The 21543-nt window shown below is 40.1% G+C and overlaps 1 protein-coding gene across 1 annotated transcript in view; it reads left to right on the forward strand.

Moving 5' to 3' along the window:
* Window positions 1-15323, forward strand: part of LOC117315887 (protein sax-3-like) — a gene marked incomplete in the record, with an annotated part of 39996 nt that extends 24673 nt beyond the window's left edge. Inside the window, 6 exon segments of the mRNA XM_033870300.1 lie at window positions 7882-8023; window positions 8652-8915; window positions 9909-9972; window positions 11109-11175; window positions 14674-14813; window positions 15227-15323. Of these exon segments, the coding sequence (XP_033726191.1) occupies window positions 7882-8023; window positions 8652-8915; window positions 9909-9972; window positions 11109-11175; window positions 14674-14813; window positions 15227-15269 (720 nt within the window).
* Between the last annotated feature and the right edge of the window lie 6220 nt (window positions 15324-21543).

Here is a 21543-nt window from a genome sequence, read left to right on the forward strand (position 1 = left end):
CGTCTCAGGAACCTGGCCATTGCTCGCCTGCTTAAAGCGGTGCTCGCTTCTTCAAAAAAAAAAAAAAAAAATTATACGACCTGCTAGTATATATAGGGCGCTCGGTCTTCACATTATAGGACCTGCTAGTTTATATAGGGCGCTCGCTCTTCACATTATAGGACCTGCTAGTATATATAGGGCGCTCGCTCTACACATTATAGGACCATTCTAGTATATATAGGGCGCTCGCTCTTCACATTATAGGACCTGCTAGTATATATAGGGCGCTCGCTCTACACATTATAGGACCTGCTAGTATATATAGGGCGCTCGCTCTACACATTATAGGACCATTCTAGTATATATAGGGCGCTCGCTCTTCACATTATAGGACCTGCTAGTATATATAGGGCGCTCGCTCTTCACATTATAGGACCTGCTAGTATATATAGGGCGCTCGCTCTTCACATTATAGGACCATTCTAGTATATATAGGGCGCTCGCTCTTCACATTATAGGACCTGCTAGTATATATAGGGCGCTCGCTCTTCACATTATAGGACCATTCTAGTATATATAGGGCGCTCGCTCTTCACATTATAGGACCATGCTAGTATATATAGGGCGCTCGCTCTTCACATATAGGACCTGCTAGTATATATAGGGCGCTCGCTCTTCACATTATAGGACCTGCTAGTATATATAGGGCGCTCGCTCTTCACATTATAGGACCTGCTAGTATATATAGGGCGCTCGCTCTTCACATTATAGGACCTGCTAGTATATATAGGGCGCTCGCTCTTCACATTATAGGACCATTCTAGTATATATAGGGCGCTCGCTCTTCACATTATAGGACCATTCTAGTATATATAGGGCGCTCGCTCTTCACATTATAGGACCTGCTAGTATATATAGGGCGCTCGCTCTTCACATTATAGGACCATTCTAGTATATATAGGGCGCTCGCTCTTCACATTATAGGACCATTCTAGTATATATAGGGCGCTCGCTCTTCACATTATAGGACCTGCTAGTATATATAGGGCGCTCGCTCTTCACATTATAGGACCTGCTAGTATATATAGGGCGCTCGCTCTTCACATTATAGGACCATTCTAGTATATATAGGGCGCTCGCTCTTCACATTATAGGACCTGCTAGTATATATAGGGCGCTCGCTCTTCACATTATAGGACCTGCTAGTATATATAGGGCGCTCGCTCTTCACATTATAGGACCTGCTAGTATATATAGGGCGCTGATTTTACACATTATAGGACCATTCTAGTATATATAGGGCGCTCGCTCTTCACATTATAGGACCTGCTAGTATATATAGGGCGCTCGCTCTTCACATTATAGGACCATGCTAGTATATATAGGGCGCTCGCTCTTCACATTATAGGACCTGCTAGTATATATAGGGCGCTCGCTCTTCACATTATAGGACCTGCTAGTATATATAGGGCGCTCGCTCTCAACATGATATGACCTGCTAGTATATATAGGGCGCTCGCTCTTCACATTATAGGACCTGCTAGTATATATAGGGCGCTCGCTCTTCACATTATAGGACCTGCTAGTATATATAGGGCGCTCGCTCTTCACATTATAGGACCATTCTAGTATATATAGGGCGCTCGCTCTTCACATTATAGGACCATGCTAGTATATATAGGGCGCTCGCTCTTCACATTATAGGACCTGCTAGTATATATAGGGCGCTCGCTCTCCACATTATAGGACCATTCTAGTATATATAGGGCGCTCGCTCTCCACATTATAGGACCAGCTAGTATATATAGGGCGCTCGCTCTTCACATTATAGGACCATTCTAGTATATATAGGGCGCTCGCTCTTCACATTATAGGACCATTCTAGTATATATAGGGCGCTCGCTCTTCACATTATAGGACCTGCTGGTATATATATGGCGCTTTCTCTCCACATTATAGGACCATTCTAGTATATATAGGGCCCTCGCTCTTCACATTATAGGACCAGCTGGTATATATAGGGCGTTCGCTATTCACATTATAGGACCTGCTAGTATATATAGGGCGCTCACTGTTCACATTATAGTACCATTCTAGTATATATAGGGCGCTCGCTCTTCACATTATAGGACCTGCTAATATATATAGGGCGCTCGCTCTCCACACAATAGGACCAGCGAGTATATATACGGCGCTCGCTCTACACATTATAGGACCAGCCGGTATATATAGGGCGCTCGCTCTACACATTATATGACCAGCCGGTATATATAGGGCGCTCGCTCTACACATTATAGGACCAGCTGGTATATATAGGGCGCTCGCTCTACACATTATAGGACCAGCTAGTATATATAGGGCGCTGCTCGCTCTTCACATTATAGGACCTGCTAGTATATATAGGGCGTTCGCTCTACACATTATAGGACCTGCTAGTATATATAGGGCGCTCGCTCTACACATTATAGGACCAGCTAGTATATATAGGGCGCTGCTCGCTCTTCACATTATAGGACCTGCTAGTATATATAGGGCGTTCGCTCTACACATTATAGGACCTGCTAGTATATATAGGGCGCTCGCTCTTCACATTATAGGACCTGCTAGTATATATAGGGCGTTCGCTCTACACATTATAGGACCAGCCGGTATATATAGGGCGCTCGCTCTTCACATTATAGGACCAGCTAGTATATATAGGGCGCTCACTGTTCACATTATTGGACCATTCTAGTATATATAGGGCGCTCGCTCTTCACATTATAGGACCTGCTAATATATATAGGTCGCTCGCTCTCCACTCAATAGGACCAGCTAATATATATAGGGCGCTCGCTCTCCACATTATAGGACCAGCTAGTATATATACCCTGGCGCTCGCTCTTCACATTATAGGACCTGCTAGTATATATAGGGCGCTCGCTCTTCACATTATAGGACCTGCTAGTATATATAGGGCGCTCGCTCTTCACATTATAGGACCATGCTAGTATATATAGGGCGCTCGCTCTTCACATTATAGGACCTGCTAGTATATATAGGGCGCTCGGTCTTCACATTATAGGACCTGCTAGTATATATAGGGCGCTCGCTCTTTACATTATAGGACCTGCTAGTATATATAGGGCGCTCGCTCTTCACATTATAGGACCATTCTAGTATATATAGGGCGCTCGCTCTTCACATTATAGGACCTGCTAGTATATATAGGGCGCTCGCTCTACACATTATAGGACCATGCTAGTATATATAGGGCGCTCGCTCTTCACATTATAGGACCTGCTAGTATATATAGGGCGCTCGCTCTTCACATTATAGGACCTGCTAGTATATATAGGGCGCTCGCTCTTCACATTATAGGACCTGCTAGTATATATAGGGCGCTCGCTCTTCACATTATAGGACCTGCTAGTATATATATGGCGCTCGCTCTCCACATTATAGGACCATTCTAGTATATATAGGGCGCTCGCTCTTCACATTATAGGACCAGCTGGTATATATAGGGCGTTCGCTCTTCACATTATAGGACCTGCTAGTATATATAGGGCGCTCGCTCTTCACATTATAGGACCTGCTAGTATATATAGGGCGCTCGCTCTTCACATTATAGTACCATTCTAGTATATATAGGGCGCTCGCTCTTCACATTATAGGACCTGCTAGTATATATAGGGCGCTCGCTCTTCACATTATAGGACCATTCTAGTATATATAGGGCGCTCGCTCTTCCACATTATAGGACCATGCTAGTATATATAGGGCGCTCGCTCTTCACATTATAGGACCATGCTAGTATATATAGGGCGCTCGCTCTTCACATTATAGGACCTGCTAGTATATATAGGGCGCTCGCTCTTCACATTATAGGACCTGCTAGTATATATAGGGCGCTCGCTCTACACATTATAGGACCTGCTAGTATATATAGGGCGCTCGCACTACACATTATAGGACCTGCTAGTATATATAGGGCGCTCGCTCTACACATTATAGGACCAGCTAGTATATATAGGGCGCTCGCTCTACACATTATAGGACCATTCTAGTATATATAGGGCGCTCGCTCTACACATTATAGGACCAGCTGGTATATATAGGGCGCTCGCTCTACACATTATAGGACCATGCTAGTATATATAGGGCGCTGCTCGCTCTTCACATTATAGGACCTGCTAGTATATATAGGGCGTTCGCTCTACACATTATAGGACCTGCTAGTATATATAGGGCGCTCGCTCTACACATTATAGGACCAGCTAGTATATATAGGGCGCTGCTCGCTCTTCACATTATAGGACCTGCTAGTATATATAGGGCGTTCGCTCTACACATTATAGGACCTGCTAGTATATATAGGGCGCTCGCTCTTCACATTATAGGACCTGCTAGTATATATAGGGCGCTCGCTCTACACATTATAGGACCAGCTAGTATATATAGGGCGCTCGCTCTTCACATTATAGGACCTGCTAGTATATATAGGGCGCTCGCTCTTCACATTATAGGACCATTCTAGTATATATAGGACGCTCGCTCTTCACATTATAGGACCTGCTAGTATATATAGGGCGCTCGCTCTCCACATTATAGGACCATTCTAGTATATATAGGGCCCTCGCTTTACACATTATAGGACCAGCTAGTATATATAGGGCGCTCGTTCTTTCACATTATAGGACCTGCTAGTATATATAGGGCGCTCGCTCTTCACATTATAGGACCTGCTAGTATATATAGGGCGCTCGCTCTTCACATTATAGGACCATTCTAGTATATATAGGGCGCTCGCTCTACACATTATAGGACCATTCTAGTATATATAGGGCGCTCGCTCTTCACATTATAGGACCTGCTAATATATATAGGGCGCTCGGTCTTCACATTATAGGACCTGCTAGTATATATAGGGCGCTCGCTCTTCACATTATACGACCATTCTAGTATATATAGGGCGCTCGCTCTACACACTATAGGACCAGCTAGTATATATAGGGCGTTCGCTCTTCACATTATAGGACCTGCTAGTATATATAGGGCGCTCGGTCTTCACATTATAGGACCTGCTAGTATATATAGGGCGCTAGCTCTTCACATTATAGGACCAGCTAGTATATATAGGGCGCTCGCTCTTCACATTATAGGACCTGCTAGTATATATAGGGCGTTCGCTCTTCACATTATAGGACCAGCTAGTATATATAGGGCGCTCGCTCTTCACATTATAGGACCTGCTAGTATATATAGGGCGCTCGCTCTCAACATTATAGGACCTGCTAGTATATATAGGGCGTTCGCTCTTCACATTATAGGACCTGCTAGTATATATAGGGCGCTCGCTCTTCACATTATAGGACCTGCTAGTATATATAGGGCGCTCGCTCTTCACATTATAGGACCTGCTAGTATATATAGGGCGCTCGCTCTTCACATTATAGGACCATTCTAGTATATATAGGGCGCTCGCTCTTCACATTATAGGACCTGCTAGTATATATAGGGCGCTCGCTCTCACATTATAGGACCATGCTAGTATATATAGGGCGCTCGCTCTTCACATTATAGGACCTAGCTAGTATATATAGGGCGCTCGCTCTTCACATTATAGGACCTGCTAGTATATATAGGGCGCTCGCTCTTCACATTATAGGACCTGCTAGTATATATAGGGCGCTCGCTCTTCACATTATAGGACCATGCTAGTATATATAGGGCGCTCGCTCTTCACATTATAGGACCTGCTAGTATATATAGGGCGCTCGCTCTTCACATTATAGGACCTGCTAGTATATATAGGGCGCTCGCTCTTCACATTATAGGACCTGCTAGTATATATAGGGCGCTCGCTCTTCACATTATAGGACCTGCTAGTATATATAGGGCGCTCGCTCTCACATTATAGGACCATGCTAGTATATATAGGGCGCTCGCTCTTCACATTATAGGACCATTCTAGTATATATAGGGCGCTCGCTCTTCACATTATAGGACCATTCTAGTATATATAGGGCGCTCGCTCTTCACATTATAGGACCTGCTAGTATATATAGGGCGCTCGCTCTCCACATTATAGGACCATTCTAGTATATATAGGGCGCTCGCTCTTCACATTATAGGACCAGCTAGTATATATAGGGCGCTCGCTCTTCACATTATAGGACCTGCTAGTATATATAGGGCGCTCGCTCTTCACATTATAGGACCTGCTAGTATATATAGGGCGCTCGCTCTTCACATTATAGGACCATTCTAGTATATATAGGGCGCTCGCTCTTCACATTATAGGACCTGCTAGTATATATAGGGCGCTCGCTCTCCACATTATAGGACCATGCTAGTATATATAGGGCGCTCGCTCTCCACATTATAGGACCAGCTAGTATATATACCCTGGCGCTCGCTCTTCACATTATAGGACCAGCTAGTATATATAGGGCGCTCGCTCTTCACATTATAGAACCTGCTAGTATATATAGGGCGCTCGCTCTTCACATGATAGGACCTGCTAGTATATATAGGGCGCTGCTCGCTCTACACATTATAGGACCTGCTAGTATATATAGGGCGCTCGCACTACACATTATAGGACCTGCTAGTATATATAGGGCGCTCGCTCTACACATTATAGGACCAGTCGGTATATATAGGGCGCTCGCTCTACACATTATAGGACCAGCCGGTATATATAGGGCGCTCGCTCTACACATTATAGGACCAGCTGGTATATATAGGGCGCTCGCTCTACACATTATAGGACCAGCTAGTATATATAGGGCGCTGCTCGCTCTTCACATTATAGGACCTGCTAGTATATATAGGGCGTTCGCTCTTCACATTATAGGACCTGCTAGTATATATAGGGCGCTCGCTCTTCACATTATAGGACCAGCTAGTATATATAGGGCGCTCGCTCTTCACATTATAGGACCTGCTAGTATATATAGGGCGCTCGCTCTTCACATTATAGGACCTGCTAGTATATATAGGGCGCTCGCTCTTCACATTATAGGACCTGCTAGTATATATAGGGCGCTCGCTCTTCACATTATAGGACCTGCTAGTATATATAGGGCGCTCGCTCTTCACATTATAGGACCTGCTAGTATATATAGGGCGCTCGCTCTTCACATTATAGGACCATTCTAGTATATATAGGGCGCTCGCTCTTCACATTATAGGACCATTCTAGTATATATAGGGCGCTCGCTCTTCACATTATAGGACCATGCTAGTATATATAGGGCGCTCGCTCTTCACATTATAGGACCTGCTAGTATATATAGGGCGCTCGCTCTTCACATTATAGGACCTGCTAGTATATATAGGGCGCTCGCTCTACACATTATAGGACCTGCTAGTATATATAGGGCGCTCGCTCTACACATTATAGGACCAGCTAGTATATATAGGGCGCTGCTCGCTCTTCACATTATAGGACCTGCTAGTATATATAGGGCGTTCGCTCTACACATTATAGGACCTGCTAGTATATATAGGGCGCTCGCTCTTCACATTATAGGACCTGCTAGTATATATAGGGCGCTTCGCTCTACACATTATAGGACCAGCCGGTATATATAGGGCGCTCGCTCTACACATTATAGGACCTGCTAGTATATATAGGGCGCTCGCTCTTCACATTATAGAACCTGCTAGTTTATATAGGACGCTCACTGTTCACACGTATTCATTGTTCATTGATAAATAAAAAGTGCAAAATAAACAGTTATCTTTAAGTTCAACTTCATATACAGCGAGATTATAGCCGTTGTTTTCGATATGTATACGATTTGTACAGTCATGACACTTCAAGCCATATGTTTCTGATTTTTTCCGCTATATACAAGTATTAAATAAGGTAACAAATGTTTAGACATTACATATTCTTTACTCCTAAAGCCAAGCGTAAACAACGCATACGAAGATAAGGATGGCACCCTTGTTATAATGAGCGTGACGAAACAAGATGCCGGACCATACATATGTAGGGCCACCAACGCTTTCGGAACAGATACCGCAACGACCACACTCGTAGTGAAAGGTAAAATCTAGAGACATTTCAAATAAATACCGCAACTACCAGTCAACTACAAAGGGATGAAAGGGAGCCTATTCTCATTTACTTTAACAATCAATGTCACTTTTTAAAACAAACTCTTTTGAACATATGTTTTATAATGTCAGTGAATGAGATTGGGTAAAATTATTCTGATAAAAGCTTATTTAGTTCCTCCCGAGATATTTATGTAATAACCACCCTGTGAAACGGTAATCAGGGACTGTAATCTACAGAAGTTGACTAACCTCCAATTTATCATCCAATTTATCATCCAAATGTAAAACAAGTTGTTTTGGTACATTACATTTTCTAACCCGTTACGTTTAAATTCCACATCTTTCTCGGTAGTTTCCCAATAGCCAATATAATTTCAGTACCACTATGATTTTAATATCAAGACGTATTATAATTTAACCTGGATTATCTAAACATTTGAGTGATTATTTAACACATGACCATAGATATAATGAAGATGTTAAAAATCAGCAAAAATACAAAAAAACAACAACCCAAAAACCCCCCAAAAAACCAACAACAACAAAAAACCAACAGCAAGGGACATGGCACATTAAAACATCTAAAACAGCCTTTTAGTTTCTTTTATTTTCAGAAGCGGCCAAAGCAGAGATTGCGACGCCAATGGTTGGAGTAAAGCAAAATGTCAACAATTTTGCTTTGGACTGCAGAGCATCCGGTGAACTACCTCGAAGTGTCACGTGGTACCACAACGGCCAGATTGTGTCCCCTGACCCTACTCACTACATCATGCCAGACAACACCCTGTTAGTACTGAGTATGTCCAAACCTCAGGAGTTTGGCCGTTATACATGTAAGGTTTCTGATGCCAACGGATCGGCGAACCAAACTGCATTAGGTACGTCGTGACATACCTCTAACATGTGACATACCTCTAACATGTGACATACCTCTAACATGTGACATACCTCTAACATGTGACATACCTCTAACATGTGACATACCTCTAACATGTGACATACCTCTAACATGTGACATACCTCTAACACGTTGTGACATACCTCTGACATGTGACATACCTCTAACATGTGACATACCTCTAACATGTGACATACCTCTAACATGTGACATACCTCTAACATGTGACATACCTCTAACATGTGACATACCTCTAAACCCCATTACTCTGCCGTCAGTTTTTAATGCCATTCCTTACATTCTTCATTGTTCGAAAAGATTCTTAAAATCCCATTTGTTGTATACGTAATTACGTGTGTTAAAGTATGACGTAATTACGTGTGTTAAAGTATGACGTAATTACGAATGGGTGTGTTAAAGAATGACGTAATTACGTGTGTTAAAGTATGACGTAATTACGAATGTGTGTGTTAAAGTATGACGTAATTACAAATGGGTGTGTTAAAGTATGACGTAATTACGTGTGTTAAAGTATGACGTAATTACAAATGGGTGTGTTAAAGTATGACGTAATTACGTGTGTTAAAGTATGACGTAATTACGAATGGGTGTGTTAAAGTATGACGTAATTACGTGTGTTAAAGTATGACGTAATTACGAATGGGTGTGTTAAAGTATGACGTAATTACGAATGGGTGTGTTAAAGTATGACGTAATTACGTGTGTTAAAGTATGACGTAATTACGTGTGTTAAAGTATGACGTAATTACGTGTGTTAAAGTATGACGTAATTACGAATGGGTGTGTTAAAGTATGACGTTATTACGTGTGTTAAAGTATGACGTAATTACGTGTGTTAAAGTAGGCGAACGGCCTTATTACTTGAAAATGTATCTGTTGACATTCACTCTTCTTCTGATAGGGTTGGTGTACATGTGTATTTTGTAAATTTCCTTTTTTTATTTTTCTTCAGTGTTTGAAGATAAGGGGGCAAAATCGTGTTCATCAACATTTACAACCTGCGAGGTAATTTGTGGGTAGGTATTGGTTTTGAAACACTTTGATTAATACCGGATCTGAGTGACAGTTATGTATATATATATTATATAGTTTGAACAATGATACTAAGACCTGCGGCTCGTTATAGCGGCTAGTGTTTAACTGAGAAGCTGAGTTTCCACATCGGTTCCTGGGAAGACTATAGATTTGCATTGTCCTTGGCCTTCCGCACAATAGTGTGACCGGTGTCTCTTACACTACGTGACACTGGTAACCAGCACAGGAGCGAGGACAGAACTTGCCTGCTGTATCTCACTGCACGTCGTAAGAGGCGACAAATCGTAGGGTCCCTTTGCAGGGCGGGGTTAGTTTCTCCCTTGTCTTCTGTTCAGGAGCCATGGTAAAGCCCAATAATAAGACCCACTGTTTCTTATTGCACGTCGTAAGAGACGACTAATTGTAAGGACCCTCTGCAGGGTCGGGGATGGTTTCTCGCTTCTCTTCTGTTCAGGGGCCATTGGAGAGCACAAGAGTAAGGTCCGCTGTATCCCACTGTATGTTTATTGTAAACGGTGACTAAAGCTGGGCCCCTGAATAATTAGGGATTTTCTTCCGCGTCTTCTGTTAAGGGGACATTGAAGACATCAGAATGGATTTTCTGCCCCCAATTGCAATTTGGGATCTTAAATCTCTCTCTTTGCATTCCGCACTGCTCTGTATTTCTTTGCTTTGACCCCTCTGTCTGTTTTCCTGACACCCGTCCTATTATGAACCCTGGCTTTTTTGAAGACGTTAAACCCCTAAAAACAAATGTAACTTGAGTCATTGGTTTACCTCGGTGTGGTGGTGAACCATGTGTTTTGACCTACATTAATGAGACAGTTTGTGTGGACCAGATCTGCTGCTCTACTTGTCACTTAAACATCCTACTTCGGGCAAAGGTTCATCTTTGTCAATTTCTACTCCAGTAAAAAACTTCCAAAGTTAATCTATTTGATTTGTCTATGAATGAGCTCAACATGAATAGCGTGAACTGGCCATACATTGGCCATAGCACAGGCCCCTTTTTTGAACATTCATTATGAGCTCATTCTGAAGTTCCTCAAAATATAACCCATTTTATGTTGATTGAAATTGTTTGTTCCTGTAACATGTTCTTTTGTTGTATTACCAGGGCCACCTGTCCAGCTAACTGTGCGAGTGATCCGACAGCCGTTTACGGTACATCACGCTATGATTTGGTAAGTACTTCTATCACCAGGAAACGTTAATTATTTCTCAATTCCACGTGTAATAATACATGTTCCAGTCTCATCACATGTTTACTGCGAGAGCCAATGGGTCACACGGAAAGTACGAGAGTCGGAATCAATACCGCAATTGGAGGAATGATGGGTGGAGCTACAAACAAAGACGAGATTTTCCAATGATACACAACGCTATGACGCTTAAGACAGTTGCTGAAATGTCAAATTTTGAAAATAGCAATTCTGAATTCAGAGATGTTGTTAATTTACTGAAAAAAATACAGCAATTACTGAAACTTTCCTCAGGAAGGACACAGACATAGTTATGGACGATTATACTGTCTATAGCTGTAACATAACTAATCTTAAACGGAAGGCAAAAAAGAGATTCCAGTGGTATTTGGTTCTTAATGAGAAATCGTGTTCTGAATATCTGCGATATCATCGTTAAATGATTCAGAGGAGAGCAAGTATTGGATCAAGTGATCTTAGAAGCAATTTGTCTGTAGTATATGCATGTGTGTTTGTTACCTACCACCAGAAAATTCAACAAGGAATGTCGACCCGAAAGAATGAATTTTTATCCAAAGGGCATAGATTTCATAACGATGGCTTCGTTTGTATATGTAACGACTTTAACTCTTAGTAAGGAGATGAAAGTGATTTTATTGAAGATGTAGGTTCCTCCTAGATAATGAATCGTTACCATTTCGAATAAACAAGGAGGCCTGATAATCGACTTTTGTGTAGACACTTTCTATACGTTAAATGGCCGTTTTAAAGAAAATGACAATTTTACATGTATATCACACGGACACTTTTACCTATTTAAGGACTTCCAAGTCATCACCATGTCTCTAACATGCTAGGTATGTACCCGATACAATATCAGATCATTCTTTTCTAATGTGCACTATTGAAACCTCTACAACAAATAGTGTTTCATCTGGTACATAAAAGGACATCCAGGATCAAGAATAACATACTGATGTTGATTCAGTTCTTCATCGCTGATAATCTGACTAAGGGAGCTTACCTGTTAAATATATAAACCACGCGAGACTAACATACACGTAGAAGAGTGTCTGGATGACACTATACCAGTTTCTTTAGAAGAGGTTATAACGCGATCCACCACACGAAGCTACACAAGACCGCTAGGGTCGACAGTATACAAGCGGAAATGTAAAAGGAACGACTTTTGTGTGGCGTCACTTTTTAATATTATCACAAAATGCTTTAATAGTGGTTTTATATCGGATGGAAAAGTGTTGTGATGAAACCATTTATACCACTCAACAGTACATATCGACGGTAACCACCTACATACCGCGGTATCACACTCCTGTCAGGTAAGTTATACCACTCAACAGTACATATCCACGGTAACCACTTACATACCGCGGTATCACACTCCTGTCAGGTAAGTTATACCACTCAACAGTACATATCGACGGTAACCACTTACATACCGCGGTATCACACTCCTGTCAGGTAAGTTATACCACTCAACAATACATATCGACGGTAACCACTTACATACCGCGGTATCACACTCCTGTCAGGTAAGTTATACCACTCAACAGTACATATCGACGGTAACCACTTACATACCGCGGTATCACACTCCTGTCAGGTAAGTTATACCACTCAACAGTACATATCCACGGTAACCACTTACATACCGCGGTATCACACTCCTGTCAGGTAAGTTATACCACTCAACGGTACATATCCACGGTAACCACTTACATACCGCGGTATCACACTCCTGTCAGGTAAGTTATACCACTCAACAATACATATCGACGGTAACCACTTACATACCGCGGTATCACACTCCTGTCAGGTAAGTTATACCACTCAACAGTACATATCGACGGTAACCACTTACATACCGCGGTATCACACTCGTGTCAGGTAAGTTATACCACTCAACAGTACATATCCACGGTAACCACTTACATACCGCGGTATCACACTCCTGTCAGGTAAGTTATACCACTGAACAGTACATATCGACGGTAACCACTTACATACCGCGGTATCACACTCGTATCGATAACGTAAAGTATACTGTCTCATACTAAATCAATGACTAACGAAATGGATGGACGGAATTGAAAAACTATCCGACGAACAGAATGGTCTCTGCCAAAAAACAAAAATCACATTTACACTCTATATACGATCCTTAACAACAGGAAGGTAGCAAAGCAATCGACATGCACGTGCTTTGTAGACCTACGTAAAGCGTTTGACACAGTAGAAGAAATTAGCATTGGTATAAGCGCCGCCACGCTGGCATACACGGACGAATATGCAACGGTGTTACGTCATTATATGACGTCACGTGCTGTGTGAAGATTAATGGCGTTCAAACGGACTGATTCGATGTTCAAAATGGTTTAAAACATGGTTGTTTGCTGTCCCAAATTCTTTTTGACTTTGTATATCAAAGATTTAATCAAAAGCCTGAATGATCTAAATGTCGTTGCTGATATCGACGAGCTCAATATTTCGTCATTGTCCTACGCCACGACATTGTGTTATTAGCTCCGTCAGAGGATAAACTACAAACGAGACTGGATACTGTTAATAGCTGGTGTGTACAATGTGTCGCTAAACTATAGTAAAACTAATGAGATACATTTTCGACCATTACCAACGCAGACCAAAGAGTTTAATTTCGTATGTAACGGTCACACAATTCAACTTACCAACAAATGCAAATACTTCGATCTCTGGATGGATGAGCATTTAACTATGAAGATTACACTGAAAGATCTGTCCAATTCGGTTAGTAGAGCGCAAAAGGGGCTTTAACAGTAAAATGTACTGATGATGTCACCAAACTATATGAAAGTCTAGTTGACCCTGTTCTGTGTTACTGAGCTGTTATCAATTTAAACTCGTGCTATGAAGTTGTTTTTGGGAGTTAGCAAGAACACATAAAACATGGGAAAACAGGGAGATATGGACTAGAAATCGTGTTTAACAAAGCAACGAATTAAATATAATGAAGTATCCATTGCAAGCTCAATTTTAATATTAAGTATTGTTGATACTTTCAGACCAGTAGTTTTGTTGAATTTTATGTTAAAAGTTTATCGACTTTGAAATCTGAACACGATTTGGTTAGTTTAGTTTACTGTTGTATTGCTAAAAGTCCTAAACAGCTATGGTCATTGAAGGACGGCCTTCCCTGTGTGCTGTATATACATGCGTGTAGTGAGTGGATGTTTGGTTTTGGGAGACTGTGGTGTCTTCACGTTGATGTCCACGTTATAGTGCTACTTCAATACTGCCGAAGACACCCAGAAGGTCACCATATACGGTCACAGTATGATGACAACGGGCAAAACTGTCGTCCCACTAATATCAGGCCGAGCTTGAACAGTTGTCAAATTTTATTTTGATATGTTCTTTGAAAGTAATATTTCTTAACTATTGTTTGAGTCGTAAGATTACATTTAATGGTCTCATTTACAGAGTTCCTCGCTGTGTAGGAGTGGAATCCACAGTGGATACGTTCAACCGTCCGGCGGAACCATTGTCTGGCAGACAACACTACAGCAGATACCGTCGTACAGTGGTTCAACCAAGTACGGGGTAACAAGTCAGAACCTCGGGTAAGTTATGACGTCACATCAAGTCAGTTATTACATCACATAGCACTGAGTGAGTGATGACTAAAAATATCAAGGGTAGAGCAAGTGATGACGTCACGATCCTTATAATTAATAACACTGCCAAATCTGGATTTTCATATCTTTTACAACATCAAGAATTGTGACCATGGACTTTAAGTTTTCACCGATTTCAAACTTTAATTTTCCTCTCTTCTGAAAGGCGCATGTTCTATGGCAATTATATGTATATAAACATAAAGTGTGTCAAAGCTGACGTTTTACGTGACCTTACAAATAATGCGATAGGTTCAGCTAGGGACAATTATTGAGCCATTACTGCAAGTAAGATATGAGTAATGCATATGATTACACTGCAACAAGGCTACATAGCTCGGTTTTGTTTCTCTTTTCAGTTCACCAACATCCGCCTTTGATGGTGTGCCCATAACGAACTAAAACCATATTACTAAATTATGTAACAGAACTTAATAAAGGGATTTTCTAAACTTACTGCTTCTCTTGACTACATGCTAATCTGACATTTTCGACTGGGGAATTGCTGTAGGTAATGTAGAATTATATACATCATTATCACGGTCATGATGGCCAGCTAATGGAAGAAGAGATTCAAACATGAAAAACACCAAATAAGCCAAAAGTGTAAAGGATATACACTTAAAAGGTATAACACACATATAGTGGTCCTCCGAAGAATAAGCCAAAAGTGTAAAGGATATACACTTAAAAGGTATAACACACATATAGTGGTCCTCCGAAGAATCGGAGCTTTTCCTCCTTGTTTTCTATTTAGGGATCATTGATGAGACCAAAATTCATCTTTTGCTGCCATTGCAACAGTTACGTTTTAAATCTTTCCGTTCATTGCTCTGTCTTTCTGTGCTTTGTATTTGTTTTCTTACTCTATGTGTAAAAAAAAAAAAAAAAAAAAAAAAATACATAGATAAATGAAAAAACACCAGAATTATATAGCGATGTTTGTTCCGGAGCTTACTTTACCGCAATAATTAATGTCAAATAGAGACCATTGGCCGGTAGTTCGAACGTTCATTAAATTAAACCATCATTAAAGTATCATTAAGCCGTTATGATTAATTAAATATCTAATGATAGATTAGTAAATGAATCATTAAAAATGTGTTGTTGGGAAGGTCATTTAAGGGATCATTAACAAATTCAGGTTTAATGAAGACTTAATGACAGATCAACAATTAAAGCATCATTAACTGGGGATTCCCTCTTCCCATAATGCAACATGCGTAAACATCCTGGAAACAAGTAAACATCCAGAATGACAAAGATGACTAGAGGAAAACAATGATAGACATCTTGTGACCATGTTCGTGCATTTCCTTGTAAATCAATGATAATATGTTCGTGTAATGTTTTAATGATACAAGCTTTAATGGACATGGGAAAATTAGGTTATTTAAACTTAAGTTATTTTACAACTCTAACGAACAGGTTATAACATTTATATTAACCCCTCTTGTTGGCCCGGATGGAATCACGGATATGTCTAATGTGGGAGGAGACCGGAGTATACGGGGAGAAAGTACGTGGTCGGGAAGGGAAGGTTTTCATGCCCGATCGGGGAATCGAACACCGGTCGGCCTAGTAGAAAAACGAGTGCGATATCCACTATGCCACCCGACCACCCTAGATTAAGATGATTCTGTTTAGATATAATTTAATATCTTAATGATTTCCAATTTTACAAAATAATATTGTCAGCTAGACTCATTGACACGAAAATATTAAAAAAAAAAATTCGTTCAGTGTTACGAGAGATTATGTTTGGTCTGTATACCTTCATTGTCACACATTGCCTGAACGTAACTGATGGAATGGTATCCCTTCCGATTGGCAAAAGTCGGCTCGTTCCAAGTTGGAGCTGTGTTCCAGAAAAAAATACACGGATACTAGCTTGTGGTTGTACTTTCCAAATGCTATATTCTTCATTACCCTGCTGAATGTGAAAACTGCATGGGAAGATATTCGAAAGAACCCAGGTCCGAACGTGTTACATACTATGTACTATTATGCTGCTACATTTTGTAAAATGTATCTTATTTTTAAACATGTATACAACATTCCATGTATGCACATAACAATTTATTTGTTTTAATTTCTAATGGAAATTTTTATGATGGGACAAATAACCATTACAACAAAGCATTGACGAAATAGAGGCAGTTATGTACTTTGAAATATGCAGGGCCTAATTGTTGAAGCGATACCCCTGATGTTTTGATGGTCCATCCCTGTCCTATCATGACTCAAACCGAATGACAATGGAAACAGTATTCCGTTATACTTAGTTACCATACTGAAGTACCGGTGCTAAATTTATTTGTTACTTTTATATCGATCTGCACCAATGTTACGTCATAACTATTTTTCAGTACATAGAAGTAATGAAAGGAAACACATATACACCCTTACTGACTTATAAGTAAAGGAAACACATATACACCCTTACTGACTTATAAGTAAAGGAAACACATATACACCCTTACTGACTTATAAGTAAAGGAAACACATATACACCCTTACTGACTTATAAGTAAAGGAAACACATATACACCCTTACTGACTTATAAGTAAAGGAAACACATATATACCCTTACTGACTTATAAGTAAAGGAAACACATATACACCCTTACTGACTTATAAGTAAAGGAAACACATATACACCCTTACTGACTTATAAGTAAAGCAGATCTATTACCTTAATGGTCTTACCTATATTTTACTACTATTCATAGGTCTCTCCAGTTTATCTCTTACTAAATCTACTGTAAAAACGATCTTTTCTCGACAAAACCGGTATCTCGCTCGGATTTGGTTTGGGTATAATCGTCTTACACGGAGATAGTCATCGCCATTTTCAGTAATGATGTTTTAATGATGCCCCCAACCAACTTTAAATATCGGTGATTTAAGTAAGCTTTGATGAGCCGCTAATCATTGATAGGCGTTAATGAACGTTCCTGAACCCTCATGATTTTGCCAATGACGTCATGACATTTGATAAAGGCTAAATGAAGGTTTAATTCATCATTATCTTTTAATGAACGTTCGAACAACCGGCTCCAGGTCTACCGATAATGGGCCTGTTAATGGACACACTTTATAGTGTTATCACATTGAAATACCCGACTTGGACGTGCAGCATGGCCCCCAGACTGTTATACTATATTTACAGGTGGCTGACTAAATATCGACGCTGCAATGAAGTTATGCTATGATGTTTAGGTTAGACCCATGCTATTATCTCTTTGTTGTGTTGGGGTTTCATGGACAACAGTTATACGTGTCTGATAGGATAATGTTAGTTTTGCTTCGTATTGATTAACGTCGTATCAACGGCTATGCTCATTAAAGACCACCTCCCCTTTGTTCGAGATGCATTAGTGTGGTAAATGTGTGTGTTTAGGGAGGCTATGGTATATTCGTGGTTTGTCTCCTTGTGATGGCGCGCAACTGACGCTGACTTGAAATGCGAATTTTCAACTAAACGCCAAAGGTGACACAGTTTTAAGATATATATATAAACAAGAAGAAAGCTGTTTATGTAGAAGAAGAAAGATACTATCCCAACTTTACGCCCTACATACAGAAATTTAGTTTGGGTTCTTTTCGGTTTTGCGTCTTGTTAAAGACATAGCAAACCACTGTCAGCGAATGGTGAAGACACTAACTTGTTACAGGGCAACATTATTGGTATGTCACAACTGGTCACAGCTTAACACACCACCCAGGCATATCATGCTGACAAAGTCTAACTAGTCCTTACTATCAGCATCATCCTCTTCAAAATCGGGAATTTTCTTCTGTGTCATCTGTTCAGGGACAACGAAGCTCCTAAAATAGATATGTCTCCACTGCAATACTTGGTGTCTTAACAGATTCCTTACTGCTTTGCCTTTCTGTGCCTCTATAGATGTCTTCCTGACACCCGTCCTCATATGACCCTGGTTGTTGGTGTCCCCTAGACACCCGTCCTCATATGACCCTGGCTGTTGGTGTCTTCCTGACACCCGTCCTCATATGACCCTGGCTGTTGGTGTCTTCCTGACACCCGTCCTCATATGACCCTGGCTGTTGTGAGGACATTAACTCTCAAAATACAGACCACCAATGCAGTGCTGAACGTCAGATAAAGTTCTAAGTATGCATAAAGTATACGTTAATATATTACTGTTAATACATTTTCACTTGATCGCTTCATCTATGTTACCTATTCATCTCACTAATAATCTTAATAGTTTACTGATAGTGATAAATTAGTTCCAGAATACATACTGAAGTGATTTTTTTCAAAACGTATAACAGCTGACACATATTACTACCAAGAAAACACCAATTACTAAATACTGTGGTGATCATTAAAACTGCTGACATATGTAAAACGTATTGTCATTTTAACTGTTAAGTCGTGCACATGTAAATGAAGGCGCGCACGAAGAGCGATAACTCTCACAGCGATGGTGGATCTTTTTTCAAAAAGAAACATTATCTTAATAAATGTTTTGTTGGTGAGAAATAAGCTTGGTAATTATCATCTATTCTACCATGTTTGCTATGTAACGCCAGTTTTGATTGGTTTAAAACCGTGTATTATTTACCAATAACCCACGCTCGTGCCAATAATACACGCTCGTGAGTCACGCTGTTACAATTTTAAATATCTAATATTCACCCATTTCATAAAAGGTTACTATAGCCGAGTGGGCTAATGGGTTAGTCTTTCAATACATTTTTATCATGACGAGTCCTTTTTTTCTTTTTTCTTTTCTTTTTTTTTTATCCTTTTTTTTCTTTTCAAAATCAATACCATATGATATATGCTCTTGATGGTAGTACTGTATTGCCTGTATATTTCATCAACAAATAATGCAATACTCAAGAAATAAATTGCAAGGTTTTCCCGGGGTTTCTTTGCTGTTTTTCTATTAGAAAGAGGTCGATCTCAGAACTAAACAGTACATGGTAGAATAGAAATAATCAACTTTGACTCGTGTATTGTAGCAGGATATACAACTCGGACTCGGATATTTTGCAATTTTAATTAATAACTCAGGCCTGCGGCCTTCGTTAATTTAATTGCAAAATATCCTCGTCCTCGTTGTATATCCTGCAACAATACACGAATCATCGTTCATTATTTCTTAAATTTTCACTAGCTTTCATTTAAAATAGGTTTAGTATAATAACAAAATTCTGTAGGTTTAAAACAGAAACTATTGCTTCATATTACCTGTCTGGATTTCATATTTCCTTCTCCGAACGGACAGGTTTTGTTATAATTTTTCATTTTGCGCATATCACACATTGTAGGGCGATTTTTGATCCAATACAATTCTACATTGATGCGTGTAACATATGAACACGCGTTTTCTTAGTAAAGTATTACTTGGAATCGTTATTGTTGGTTACCGTATCCATTAATAGTTTTGATTTAAGTGTATATAGTAATTATATACTTAGATGCATTCAGGTGTTAAATACTAGTATATAAATCTTATGAATGGCAAAGTAATATCTTTTAACCTGTTAAACCCAGGATCGAAGATAGATCTCCCTAAAAACACCGTCCTGTTGATAATTCTACACAATGTGTAATCCACAACCTCATGAATGAAGCGTGAATATTACGGGGGAAATGTGAATTTCGTCTTTTTAAAATCAGTATGTAGTTATCACCGGGGCGACAAAAAAACGAATGAAACTCATTCATGTGAACTCCAACTGACCCAATAGCTGCATGTGAACACCTGGTAGGTGTGACAAGGTGTCAACAAAAACCACGAGGCCGTGGTAGTAGGAGGCGATACAGGACCAAACTGACAATTCGTTGTTGACAAACCCCTCTATCGTATGCCTATCCGATTTCCGTCTTAATATATATGACATTTACTACGTAGAAATACAATCTGTATAGAGGATATGTGTAGACACCGACAACCTATTGTAGCATTCTCATGTGTAGACACCGACAACCTATTGTAGCATTCTCATGTGTAGACACCGACAACCTATTGTAGCATTCTCATGTGTAGACACCGATAACCTATTGTAGCATTCTCATGTGTAGACACCGACAACCTATTGTAGCATTCTCATGTGTAGACACCGATAACCTATTGTAGCATTCTCATGTGTAGACACCGACAACCTATTGTAGCATTCTCATGTGTAGACACCGACAACCTATTGTAGCATTCTCATGTGTAGACACCGACAACCTATTGTAGCATTCTCATGTGTAGACACCGACAACCTATTGTAGCATTCTCATGTGCACACATGTTTGATATAAGTAGAAAATAAATTACAATTTCCAGAAAACCTCTTTTATTCAGAAGTGAGCATATACCGTATCGTATGAAGCTATCGGTCGAAGATTTTAGCAGATAGGTATGTATTTCTGAACCATAAAGTGAAAACGTTTATCCATAGTTTCGTGTCAACCACTATCATATTTGTATAAAGTACATTTTAGTGTAAATTATACTCGTGGTCACCTCCAAACTTATACATGTTACATATCGAACTTATATCGGCGATTTGGCTTCCGGGATATACTTAATGCATAATGGATTGGTTTTGATTTTCATTCAACTGATAACTATCGATAATATCTCGTTAGTTACGATACTATCAGTGAAAATAGAAAACTGTAGGGGTTAATTGTATTAATTCAGC

The sequence above is a fragment of the Pecten maximus genome, chromosome 17 (genome assembly GCF_902652985.1).
Source record: "Pecten maximus chromosome 17, xPecMax1.1, whole genome shotgun sequence".
Taxonomy (NCBI): domain Eukaryota; kingdom Metazoa; phylum Mollusca; class Bivalvia; order Pectinida; family Pectinidae; genus Pecten; species Pecten maximus.